The following is a 13,989-nucleotide window of genomic DNA, read 5'->3' on the forward strand; positions in this document are numbered from 1 at the left end:
CCCGTGAGCGACTTCTAGATCTCTTTAACAAAAGAGGTGCAGGGAGGAATGACTCAGCCCCCTGGTTGTTATTTCTATGGTCGTTATTTGTCCAAATAAAATAAAAAGAGAAAAAAATTGATAGGGGTTTACAAACTCACAGTGGTATGAAGTCAACATCAGAGAGATCTAATTCAGTCACTGGAAACACACCAAGGGAAGCAGTAGCACTCGCTGTATTTCTTAAGTGCAAAGAGTGCTGAGTGCACTGAAGCACTTAAACAGCTCATTGTCAATGCAAGTGATGTGAAACAGTCATGCAGTATGCAACAGTATGCAGATACCTATATTTTACCTACTGAACTTGGGCACAGCTTCTTAAAGTCCAAGAGCAGAGGATGGCAAATAAATATGCAATTAATAGAAGCGTTAAAGAGCTGTTCCTTGAGAGAGCATCAAAACATTTCATCTTGAAATTGCTTGTTTAGCAGAGCAGATTCTTTTCCCTGGTCAGGTAACTAATCTAGCATTGTGCACTTCAGTCTAAATTGCAGCATTAGGTTGACTCATCTCAGATCCAGTCATGTTTCCTGCACTACAGCATTACTCTCATTCTCGTCTCCTGGAGAACTATTTTGAGTTTTATTTAGACCTATTGCTCACCCAACATCAGAGGATTTCTCTGCATTCCAAGAATAGTGACTTTTGACCTCGAGATTTGAATTTACTTGAATGTATAGAGAAAGAGCCATCAGTTATGTTAGTCTTACTTACCTGTTTCTCACTGAGATGTTGGTTAGTAATAAGCTGAGATCAGCTTTCCAATGAAACTATAATATGCTTTTTTGTACCTAAAATGTGAGAGAATTTCAATTATGTGTTTTTGCAGATTTGCATACCAAATACCAAAGATTCCAAACCAGAAACTATGTTTATTGTGCTATGCCTATTTTAGAGAAATATTTTCCTCCCACTAATCAAAAAGAAAATGAACTCAAAATATCTTAGAAGAGGATGCAAGCAAGCCAAATATATTTACCATTTCCTTATCTCACCATTAAAACTATTTTGGAGAAGAGTGTAAGACACGAGTTAGCCTTAACCTATCAACATCTGACTTTACAGTGCAAGTTTTCCTCTACTTGACTCCAAACAGTTCCTAAGGACCTTTCAGGCTTAAATAAACAACAAAAAAGAAACCCCACCCAACAAAACCAGAACGGTAAGATCATCAGAAATGTTATGGTGCAGTCTACCTGATTTAACATTTTCATCTTCAGGGCCACTTTCTACCCACTGACTGTCACTGGCTAGCAATCGATTTTTTGATTCACTGAGTGGTCGAGTAGGAAAGGGCTGATTGGCTCCAGAGCTGAAAAGTAAGCAAAGTTAACAGGACCTCTGTAAAAGCAAAACCTGCTTATTTCAGGCATTTTTAGAGTAGTGAAGCTCATCAAGTGCAAAGCAAACTAAAAAGCTATGCTGCAAACTAAAAATGATACGCTGCTTTACAATTCCCCTATAGGCTTGTCATTACTCTAAACCCTTACCTGGCATAGGCCACTGACAGTTCCAATGGATAAAAAGCACAGATGAATAGACTACAAATGGTGCAGTGACAGCAATAGTACTGCCACACAATTACAAAAAAAAACATATCCCATACTGTCTGGAGGAACAACTTAATGCCATTTGGTCCCATCAACAAAAGTTAGGTTGTGCTGATGAACATCTTCCTACTGCAAAAGGATACCACTGCTGTTCACAAGGGCCCTGCTTTCCTGTAAATTCCACAGGTTAGGTTGTACTGGCAGGAACTCCTCAGCTTCTCAGTCTTGCCTTTGCACCCCACAGCCTGATAACTTAGGTGACTATTGACAAGAACCTTCAGCCACAAGTTCACCAAACTACCCAGAAGCTTTTCAAAATTATGTCAATGTCACTGAAGATACAAACCATGCAAACTAAGAGATATAAGTAGTATTGAGCTAAAAGAACTCCACTGCTCAAAATCACCAACAAACACAGCCATCTACCTCTTCTGCATTGTATGTCTCACTATCCCTTGCTTAGGCATGCTGGAGAAATGCAAGTGATGTGTACCCTACTCTCCCCTCATCTGAAAAATTATATTAATTTTTTTTAAACGCTCCATTACTGTCTTCCTTAGGATTTTTATTTCTTGTTGTTAAAAAGAGAGCTCACAAGCTGTTTTTACTCTCTGTATTGTTCTGTTTCCTTACAGCCACATCTTCTGCCAAAACCAAGAAACAACCCTTCTGCATCAAGCAGCACCACATTTATTAGTCTTGATTCATTCCATCCTTCTGTGAAGACTTACAAATTCACTCTGAACTTTATAACAACTTTAAACTGTTGAAACAAAAAATAATTTTGAAAATTCTTTTCTTCTTCTTTTTTTTTTTTTTTTTTTTTTTTAAAAACAGATAAGTATGAAACAGTAAGTAAATCAACAACTTAAGTGTCATAGTTACCTTTTGGCAGGTTCATTTTGGCTTGAGACAGTTAGTTGCTCTGGATCCATAATCACCAAGCGAGTTGGAAAATTACACCCATCGCCCAAACTAAACCAGAAACAGAGACTCAAATCACTGTTTGTAGTTGACTTAAATTAAGTGAACAAGTGCACAAAGGCTGGAATCAATTGCTGAGTGCAGCACTGAACTCCACACATGGGCAAGGCAATCCTACCATTAAACTCTATGATCAGCTAATTAAATTTTGGAGCTCTAATGATTCCCATCCTATCATTGAGTGTGGGCTGTTGAGCAATGAAGAAGCCTACGTATTTCAGAAACAACGTGTGCAGGTAACAATACTATGGTATTTATAAATACACAAATAATATTCTGGTGGTTATACATTTTTTCCTTCCTCCCATCACTGTGAGACTAATTAAGCCTTCTTTTAAAGCAAGTTTAGTCAAGATGAAACATGCTAGGGAAAAAAGTCTGACCCATCTACAATACAGCTGTCACCTGCTTTTAAATCACATAGAGAGTCACCTTCATCAGGCAAATGGCTGAGGGAACCTAAGATCTTGTTATTACCTCTGTTTACTACCAGTCCTCAGTTTGGCAAAGAGCTTCACTGGCAGTTAGCAGATACACGAGCCTCCAAAAACAATGTTGAAACATGGCACCTATTTTGTTTTGCTGATATTCTGGTGTGATGGAGTGGGCGTGCTTCTCTGACACTTGTCTGCAACTCCCTAACACCAGTCCAACGAAATTTTAAAACTGCTATTTTCCATCATATAATTTTTTTTTTTTTTGCACTGCTGCCTAATTATACGCACTTTCTCAGAAGGCTTTTAATCATGAAACTGTGATGTATAATAAGAGAAAGAGCTGTCATTTGTTGGGAATAAGAGAGGGTTTTAAACACCTGATGTTTCAACACAGCTGAAGTTCAAGCAGCGTTTGGTTTTCCTGTGTTGCTGATTTCTGCTCTATAATCAGATACAAAGTACCAACAAAACATGCACCGTCTCATCAACGCAATTCTCAAAGCTTGCCAAACCCCCACCCCGACAATAAGACTTTTATTTTTGAATTAAAAGCCTATGCTGTTTGCTCAGTTTTCCCCTTCAGAATTTTCCCAACGCCAGCTATGCAAGATGCACAGCTGGCTTTTCAATTGTGCCTCATTACATGGGAAAATGCGAAGCAAACTGAAATTTACGGAATCGATTCATTTCCCAATTAATTTCCATTCTGACTGAATACCTGGTAAAAATAGGGAGCAGCCAATACTTCTTTTCATCTCCAAATACCTCCCTCAGGTTTTTGCTGCATCCAAGAGAAAAGCCATTTTTGTCAGGGCCATTTCGAAATGTGGGTGCGCGGAATGTTTCTGTAAGAGAAAAACCTGTTACTTACTTTAAAGCAGTGAGCAATCAGGGGGGAGGATTGAACAGAATCAAAGTTCTGTATTGTGAAAACAGGCTCAGGAAAGCTATCTAAAGGTATAAGATTTTATTTCAGTTGCAGAAATACCCACCTCCAAAAAAAAAAAACAAACAAAAAAAAACCCACTTAAAAAATGCAGTAGCAGGAACTTCAGATACGTCCCCACAAGTAACCTGCTTATGCTGATCACTGACATTTAGAAAATACTGGCATCCCTTGCAGTTTTATTACTTAGGAAAAGTGCATCAGTGTTTCCATTTTTACTGCAGTGCTTTTAAATGTCACCTCCTAATACCAAGGTTCACTTATTCTACAGGGTTCAAGAATATTCTTTCTGATTTGTAACAAAATGTATTATGTTCATACTCTCATGTACATATGTACTCTTCCTTTGGGCTGGATGCATCCAGCTACTCAAAGTGCAGTAACAACAGAGTAGCTGCTAATGTAGCAATTCTGTTCCATTACTTAACACTATGTAATAACACAACAGAAACACACAGCTCCTCATGGATCTTAACATAAAAAAAATTAACACTCATCTCCACACCTGGCTCCAGCAGAGACCCACTACACATGCATTATTTTCCCATGTCCTGCAAGACAGCATGTTTCGCTGTTAGCAGCTTTCACCAAAGATACTTCTTACTGCACAGAATTTTAACACTCCCTTAAGATGTGAAAGCATATCCCTCTCATTCCCAGCAATGCATTTTTCTGGATGAGGAACAGTTCCATATTCCAACAACTGACCTATGGTTGATCTGTTTTTGCCAACTAGCCAGCAGTGGTAGCTGAACAGTGACAGTATGCTGATGAAGAACATGGCTGCCACAAAGAAAAGGAAGAGTACATGGAACTTTGCATGGGTATCTGGCAATTCATTCTGAGGAGAAAGACAGAAAGAAATTTACACGTTAACATTTTTTTAGCAGCTAGTATTATCACTAAACATTTTCTGCCACCCCCATTCTGCTGCAGGTCTCTCACCCCACTTTTCACTTTTAGAAAAGCAGCATAAGCAGGGCCTTCCTTTCATGTCATGTTAAACTGATGTACAGTATCACTGAAGACTGCTGGGTACCCTTTCCATCTGAGTTTAGCAACGTGAGTGCACACCTTCTGTGAGAACACTGCGCATAATTGGGCCAGTTTGTAAATTACACACCGGGGGAAAGGAAAAAGAGTCCTATACAAAAAACGTTGTCTGTGCAGCCACAGCAACACAGGGAGAACATGCCCAAACTTTTTTCAAGGAAAGAAGAAGCAACAAAAAGCTTGAAACTCTTTCCTAGTAGCTAATAATACTGAATCTACTTTTGAGCTGGTAAGGAATGTGGAAGGGAAGCAGCTTAATCATATCGTGTTTCCACGACTGAACAGCTCCCAGACAAAACCAGTTTGCTGGAACTGATCTTCAGTTTTGGATGATCTCTCAGGCTGGGGTAACAAACAGCAAGTACCTAGCAGAACAAATGTGCCATATCTGACAAGGCAGAAGTTATTCACCAGAATGAAAAACAGATTTGGTACAATCGCTGCCTAAAAAATAACCTCCTACCCACACAATAGTTGATTCCACCTCCAGTCCCAGCCATTTTTAGGGCTGCACTTTCAAGAGGCCGATGGGATCTGTAACAGTACTATTCCAGTTCCACATCATCAAAATCACAGTTCTTTTAAGCAGTTGACCTTTAGCAGCACTATGAAAGCATAGAAGCTATTTTTATTCAGCACTTAGTTAGCATCATTGCCATTACTTTTTCCATTAGCTCATTTGGTAGACACACTTACCTGAGGGTTTTTTTTTTTTTTTTTTTTTTTTTTTAAAAGATTACCTAAAAAGACATTTCAGTTAAGATCAAGTGCAGACAGGTGTATCTACATGCACATACTGCATCTACGTTCTTAGGCAATACACACTACACATTTCCTCCACTGCAGCGATGGTATAAATAGCTGCTATCAGAAAAGCTGGATCAGAAAAATTACACTAGGAACAATTTTTAAATAATTACGTACTGAATTTTACCTTTGGACAATTCTCTGCAGCTTTCCTGCGGCAAAGCTTTGTGCAAACAAAGACAATTTATTAAACACTAACATTATGTTAAGACCAAGTGTTCGAAAACAGCACAAGCTTTGTTAAGAAATGGTTGGTGTGCACACGTGCTCCCAGACGTGCCAAGTTCCAACGCCCATCTGCAGCCGTAGCCCCCGTTCTCCAAGAGAATGGAGGACAGAGTACATAAGAGTGCATTGCTAACTGCCAAGGCATGAGATTTTCTTCTGAAGTATTGCTATTCAGATTGTGGCTGGATCACTTTCAAGTGGTTTCCTCAGCCCGAGCAGCATGACTGCGCTGGGTGTATTCCTTGCTGGTTCCCACCACAAGTATGGTTTACACGAACATGGTGCATGAGGAAACCAGCTCTGAAAAGCTCAGAATACTCCAGAAGTATAAAGCAATGGTTTATAAATACAGAAAACAAGTCTGACTTCAGAACATATTTATTACCATTAGATATTTTTTCAGTCAAAACCACAAAAAATGAATTACCATTCCTCACATGTTTGTTTTGTTTTTGAAAGCAACAAAAACAACAAAAATCCTGCTAGATTTTAAATCCCAAACTTCATGCAAGAATAACCACCTTAGCTAAGGTGTGAGTGCTTCACAAATCAGTCATATGAGATGTGTATTAAGTTAGATCACACTACACACTACTACAGAGGGAGAGCTTGGGCTCTCCCTCTCTTTCACACCTGAGTCTGGCATTTGTTAGCAGCGTTTTCAGAAATGCCAGCTACCAAGAGATAACACTACAAGAAGCAAAGCAATGCTAGAGGAAGCAAAGGATAGCAGAGTGCAGCTATCTGAACTGCCATGTCGATTCAATTTCCTTATCTACTGCCTTAATTTATTTACTGGACGTTGTTTTGCACAGGTAATTGGTGCAGCAGTCAACTCCCCCCCACTGCTGCAGAGACACAAAGTGTTTTGTGATTCCCTGCAACGAAGGCTAGTAAAATACATATCCCAAGTGCTGCTAGTCCCTAAGCTTTGTGCTAAACCTGTGATGATTGTCCCTACCTCAGAACACATGGTAGCTTTCCTGGGAAACATAATTTTCAGATTATTTTTCCTGACTTCTTGAAGGCATGCACACACTCAAGCAGTCACGCTTGCCAACACTTCAACATCACGATTTGCAATCCACACAAAAACAAAAAAGGAATCAGAGTTTCCACATTCAGGGTTTTCACTACACAACTGTAAAAGGAAAGAGCATATGAAACTAGGACCTTAAATTACTAAGCGTTACAAAGTCCCACCTATATGACTCTTGTGGAATTGCTTACTTTAAATGACACAGCTCTCTATGAACAACTCCCAGTCAGTTGATTTTGTTCAGAAGAGCAGCAACAGCTTAGTTTTTGTGTTTGGACCAGAAAACATGAGTTTATTGCAGTTGGATCTTCTTCAACCAGTAGGCCTACAACTGGGAGAAAGAGCTTTTGTTTTATTATGCAATATGAATATGCACAATCTCCAAAGAGCATCCACCTTTTCTGACTACACAGTTTCAGCTACTGGCCCTAAGTTCTTAAGCTGCAAAACTCAAACATCTTAAAAAAAAAACCCTAATTCCTTCCTGGAGAGAAGGGTGCACTCTTTGAATGTGTATCAGACTCAGCCACAGCTGTGTTCCAGCAGCAATCACACGCCACAGCATGTGAAAAGAACGAAACTTCCACCATGATTTATTTAAAAAACATGCTTAGCAGAGCACAGAAGTAGAGCCTCGTAGGTGGGAAAACCGCAATGCTTACAAAGAGAAGTGATTTGTACCATGACATTTCATTTACTTTGCACACGTAATAGACCAAAGCCAGTCACTATTTTAAAGAGCCCTTTACAAGCACTGAGACATTTGGGTATCTATCAGGTCACTTCAAAAACTAAATAAAACAAAAAACATACAAGCAAAAAACCAAAAATGCTGTCAGAACTCATTAGCTCATCTTAAATCTAGAAAAAACTTGCAATATCTCATATACATCCATCTGTATATATGCAGGAGAACTCAGTTCTAACCAAGGAAGTGGAACCACTTTTTTCTTTTTCTTTTCTTTTTTTTTTTTTAAATGCAGAGGTTTTTTTTTAGATGTATGCACCATCTGTCCTGGAACACATCTCATATTCTTAAATTAGCTATGCTCAGGATTGACAAAGTAATTTGGAGGGCACTGAAAGACACTGAAAACAGCTGGAAAATATACAGTTTTCAAGGTGGGAGAGAGCATAGCAAGAATGAGAGCTGATACAAACCTCAGCTGGGAAGTACTACCACGCACTGTGTAAACAAGGCGTCAAGAACTGGGCGTTCTGCCAGTCCTGGCACTCCTTTCAAACACATTTTGTTAACCTGTGGCTTTATCTGCTCATCTTAAACAACTTCCTAAGTAGAAATAAAACTTTTATGAGTATAGGAAAAGGAGTTCTAAGTATAACAAAAGGAATAAAAACGTCATTCATATTCCCCTGATCCAGAAAACAAATTTTAATACCCACATCAGAGTGGAAACATTGTGGTAAACACTCAGTGCCAGCGCAGTTGCTCCATCACTGCTGGAAAAGCATTAATCTGTTTGGTCAGTACTTCTGCACAGAGCATGAAAGATGCTATGCAAATCTTGCACATACAAGCGGGACACAGATATTTTTTTTCCACAAGAGGTAGGTGTGCACACCTCACAAGCTTGCAAGTATGTGAATGTTGTGTCTTTAGGCAGGTGTTGTCAACAGTGAAAGACAATGCACTGCTATCATTTGCGTAGTTAGCACATACACATTTACAATCACATTACTTCAAGTTCTGAAGAGATCAAGGCTATGCTCCAAGTGGTTCATCCTTAATCCCAGCACTGGGCATATAATGCAATTACATACTTTCTCTGAAGACATTTCTGAGAAAGGAAAAAAAAGGATCTCTGCCTTCTGAAGGGGGACTACAACATTCCTGACAGTCAAGCTATGAAGAAATAAAACCCTCTAAACCAACAAAATCTAGACAGCCCTGACAGTTATCTGTCTGATGCTGTTGCAAACAAAGCTGAGCATTAGCTGACCATCCAGAGCCAGCATATACTTGCAGCCCCTCTGATCTGGATACAGATTTAGAGAGAAGCTTCAGGACTACTGTACAGTCAGCAGCACCTACCTAAATGCTTACAATATGAGAATAATTAAGTCCTGCAAGCCTGCAGGGTTACGATGCCACCAACTCTTTCAAGAACTCTAGCTTAATCAAGCTATCATAAAATCATAGCAATATTAGCTTTGTGAAACGATTTAGCATGCATAAAGTGAGTCAGAGTTCTATTGTAATTGTAAGATCATGATATCACCATATTCTGTCTTGAAAGTAATAGGGAAATTAAAGCAACAAGTGCAAGCACACAACTACATTTTCTACTGTCACATTTCAGAAGAAGCCTATTCTTGTCGGAAGTGTTCGAAGCAACTAAATAATTAAGAAAACAATTCCCTCTTAAGTTCACTTCCTCTGTTCAAGGGTCCACTTCATTATCTTGTCCGAAGCGCTTTGGAACAGGCTTGCTGCAAATGCTGGCATTCAGCTTTCATTATGGTCAGAAGTCCTGCTGACTTCCCTTGCAGTAACATTTGTGAAGTGAGGTGACAAAACCAACTTATCTTCTTTGCTGAAGCACCGACTGGTAAATATGGAAAAGCGCATCTACAGCTGTTAGAATTGCATACAAAGCACTGGGAAGCAGCCAGGTGAATGTCTGGGAGTGGCACACTTCAACCGAAAATTTAACTATTTACAGTCAAGCAAGACTGAACAGCAGAATCGGACCATTTCGTCTGCAATATCTGTCAGTCCACAGCTGCGTACATTCATGATTTCCATCTCACAATTTACTGAAAGCTCAATTCCCACACAGTTCCTTGCTTTCCAGCGCCAATCTACTGTACAGAACTGAGAGACACACATTGTTTTGGCAGATTGGACCCCCAGTCTTAGATGAATCCAAACAAACATGCTTTTTGCAACATTTATCTTACCTGTCTAGTGATGCTGATCTTGAACACAGACTACTCTGAATATGACAAAGCTTCACTTACTCTGAGATGGCATTCTGCTCCAGTAAAGACTTTCTTTTGCTAGAGGTAATTACTGCTCCTCTCAGCTACATCAACAGCAACTAGATCTAAGAAACGTGCTGTTGTTTACTTATAAAGATGTGATGGAAATCCTTCCACTTAGCAGTGATTTTTTTCCCCCCTCGTGTAAGTTAATGGAATCTGATTAAGAGAATTCTGATGCTATCTTTTCTGTCTCAAGAGGCAGGAAGGCACTGTATGAGGTTTCAGAGATGAAAGGAAACAACACCAGAACATATTCTATTCAGCCTGGAAAGCAACTGGAACAAAACTGATAGGAGGAAGATAACACTGACATGCAAGGCTGCTCACTCTTCACACACATTCTACGAGGTCTAGTAAAATACCTGTATGTGTATCTACCATTTAACTAATTTAACTACCGTGTAACTAATAATACTTTCAAGGTATACAGGCATAATTAACACTATACCTATTGTAGCACACTACCCATATTAGATCAATAAAGCCACCAGTACGAAGTACAGACACACCTAAGGACCCCAAGGCAGAGATAGGAGTGGGTTCCCAAGAAATTCACTGTCTTATCCAATTGCAGAGTATCCACAAACAAGTCTAAGACACAAAATTAAAAATACTGACATGAAATACGATGTGTGTGTACATATATAAAATTAGACACACATATGTACATATAAATACACACACATGCACTGGTTATATACAACCTATTGTTTCTATACCTATGTATCTACCAGTCACAAAAAAAAAAGAAAAAAAGAAAAAACACAATCCAACCAAAAAACCACCTAAGCTGTGCCAATTGATTTTATGGAACAGAGAAACTGCAGTGTCCTCATCAGAGCTTCTTCTCCCAGTTACTCATTCTGGGCAATGTAATAATTTCATTCATCAATATTCAGAAGGTTCTCACGTTTCAGTCACTGTGATTGATGTTGTTAATGGTAATGAACTATGGAACAGAATAAATGGTGAGTGACAACATGCTGATGCAGACTTCAAGAATACATGCAAGATTAAACAAACAAGAAAACACCTTAGAACTTACTGTCCAAAACTTTATGAAGTACTGCAAGACTGTAGCAGCAACAAACAGACAGTACAGTAAGGAATACATTAAAAACAGGAGGAAGAATTTGTAGTTAGAAAATCCCACACAATTATTCACCCTAGAAGGAGGGGAAAGAGAAAGAGGTTACTATGATATACCAAAAAGTAAATAAAATAATAACAATTAAAAAAAATAAACAAAAACCAGCAACCAAAAAAGCACAATACATTCAACTGCCTTTGCAGAGTATAACATGTATGATGTCAGTGATATGTCCAAAACAGTCTGACACTACTACCTCTGAAGCATTTTAAGCTGTCATTATGAATGAACCAACTTCATTCTTCTAGCCAAGTTACCTGAGGCCTTCTGATAAATTTGGCCCTCTCCCAAGAAGTTCTACAGGACAGGATGTGAGCCAGCAAAGCATATGATACGTACAGTCTCTACAGAAAGCCTTACATACTAGGAACTAACTGCAGTGACTGCAGTTAGATACAAGTCCATCCATCAACTTTAGAGAATGTTGCTTTAATTACAAAAAGTCCTTCAAGATAGCACAATCATTTCATCTTTGTGGTTATAGTAGATAATATTTTTACTGACTACCAGCGAATACAAACTGCAGAAGAGTAATCAGAAACTGATTTTCACAAGGTAGTGGTTATCACCTCTTCTGTTGATAATAATAATGAACAAAAGAAATGCTATTTCTCATACATCTTGTTAACTCCAGGATTTTCTGTGTATAAGGAAAAAATGCACGGTTTGAGCTGCAACACATTTTAAAATACCAAAGCCTCAAAAAATTCTGTAAAAATCCATTTTTACTTCAAAGTTTCATTTCTGAAGCAGCACGTACGAGTTAATTAATTATTACTGTACTGTTTTTTATTATTTTTTATAAACTTACCATGGACAGTGGTGGTCCATTTTTAGTACACATCTGAAAAAGAGAAGAGGTGATCTCCAACAAGTTAAACTAAAAAACGTATTTGCTTTCTAAGACACATGCTTTCAGTTTCTAAAGGTTCTGGGGTTTGTGCTTCTATAAGGTAAAACCCTCACTGTATCTTCTCCCAGTTGTCCTAATTCATGTCACGTCTTCAAACTGCAGCAGACACCCTTTCAACCAAAGGGTGAAAGGGACCAAGTGAGACTCAATAGAGCTGTGAAGAGAGTCTCTTAAATTAACATTAAATTACTAAGCAACACTTCAACCATGTTATTTATAGTTGATTAAGCCACACTTATCTTATGTGCATGCTGAAAGAAAAATCCAAAGGATGCTTCAGAGTTGCACAGATAAGGTACACCAAACCCAGCATTTATTTCAACTAAGTCTAACTTAGGGCTGTTTTTTTGTTTGTTCCTTTCCTCTTTGTTTACAGTAATTGAGGAAAAAACAGCACAGTGGGTAAACTCAATAGTCTCAATAGCAGTCATATGCCATCTTAATCCAGTTTTAGTTTAAGGACAGGTGACAGACATTTCAAGCAGACAGATATTTGCTGCACTTGCTACTAAATTTGATTTTAGCCAAAAGATGTGTATTTGGTTCTTTAGCTAATTAGATTTCCTCAAGCTCAGCTATACAAAGCTTTGCTCACATCCTTCAGTCTTCAGTGCCCTTACAGGCTTCTCTGATGACTCAGAATGAGTTTAGGGAATAACACTGGTAACTTTTAAATGGCAAAGATGCAATTCCACTGCCACTTCTTCAGATAAAGGATTTTAGCATTATTAGTAGCACACATCTGTTTCAAAGCTGCAGAGGCAAGATACAATAGAAGAGTTCTATAATAAGCATGTGCTTGGATCTTAGACTTGTCCTTTACTTTCAATTGCTGGTTTATTTTTACATAAGCATTTCTCTATAAAACTGTAAGCAGTTTTCCTAACAAATTCCGCCATTTTGGTCTATGGGGCTGCAACGGGAGGACATTTGCTTTCTTGAACTCCAGGTACCAATTGTTTGAGAAGGGAGCAAAGAGAAAAATCAGGTGTTAGGCAAGGGCTGAAACACTGAAAAATGAACATACTGATGATCTGTGAGAAAATCCATCGTTTTAGATTCAGAAACTTACATGTCACACGCAGAACAGTGGTGGCAGCGGTCAGGTTTGATTAGCTGGCATCGATCACAGTATCTGATGGCTGCATTCAGGTGGCATGGGACAAATCGTTAGAACTAACTTAATTTTAAGAAGTTTTTACATCTTAACATGTACTGAACCTGAAAAGCTCCCGTCCCACCCCATCACTCCTGTTTTCACAGATCTTCATGGACGTACTCACACAAAATAGACTTTTCAGTTTTTAAAGAAACATAAGAAAGTGTTTCAAGCACTTGTCTATGAATGTATTACAAGAATCCACTTCCATTTACTCTTAGGCTCCTCAGTCTTTCCGTCCTTCATCCTCATTTTCTGGCAATGATCCCCCCCCCAGCATCTCTCATTTTCTTTCACTTCAGAGTACTTAACCATCTCAACACGAAATTACAATCTTCCAGTAGGCCAGCTTTCAGCATTAGCCTTTTCTATCCTCTCCAGCAAACAGGATGTAGCAGACTGCTCAGCAAATTAGCTCTCTCATCTTTCCTGGGTATTTTTAAACAAAGCTTCAATCTCTTCTCAATGGAAATAAGACATCAATATAAGCAGTTTGAAAGTAGGAGGAAAGCCAACATCTACAGCTGAGCAGAACTGCTAAGAGCTGGCAGCAGCTTCCTGGACCACTTCAGGAAAAGGGATTCCCTCAAAGGCAGGCTTGTATTTAAAAAAATAAATAAAAAAAAAAATCCAAGTATTCTTAGACTACGCTTGAAAATTCACAGTAAACTTCAGTAA

At 38.7% G+C, this 13,989-nt stretch overlaps 1 protein-coding gene across 2 annotated transcripts in view; it reads right to left on the minus strand.

The window, feature by feature from the left end:
• The window catches only part of ZDHHC20 (zinc finger DHHC-type palmitoyltransferase 20), a 41,816-nt gene that overhangs the window by 2,671 nt on the left and 25,156 nt on the right, over window positions 1-13,989 (minus strand). The window contains exons 5-12 of one of the 2 annotated variants that reach the window (XM_042866592.1): window positions 13,225-13,294; window positions 12,051-12,083; window positions 11,135-11,255; window positions 4,665-4,797; window positions 3,729-3,855; window positions 2,475-2,564; window positions 1,236-1,351; window positions 754-830 (exon numbers count right to left, since the gene is read on the minus strand). In XM_042866592.1, the coding sequence (XP_042722526.1) occupies window positions 793-830; window positions 1,236-1,351; window positions 2,475-2,564; window positions 3,729-3,855; window positions 4,665-4,797; window positions 11,135-11,255; window positions 12,051-12,083; window positions 13,225-13,294 (728 nt within the window). In that variant the 3' untranslated portion in view covers window positions 754-792. The remainder of the gene's footprint in view (window positions 1-753; window positions 831-1,235; window positions 1,352-2,474; window positions 2,565-3,728; window positions 3,856-4,664; window positions 4,798-11,134; window positions 11,256-12,050; window positions 12,084-13,224; window positions 13,295-13,989) is intronic. The other variant, XM_042866593.1, reaches the window with a different exon arrangement.

This window comes from Lagopus leucura, unplaced genomic scaffold (assembly GCF_019238085.1).
Source record: "Lagopus leucura isolate 7727_CA_CO unplaced genomic scaffold, USGS_WTPT01 Super-Scaffold_100001, whole genome shotgun sequence".
NCBI classification, from domain to species: Eukaryota; Metazoa; Chordata; class Aves; order Galliformes; family Phasianidae; genus Lagopus; species Lagopus leucura.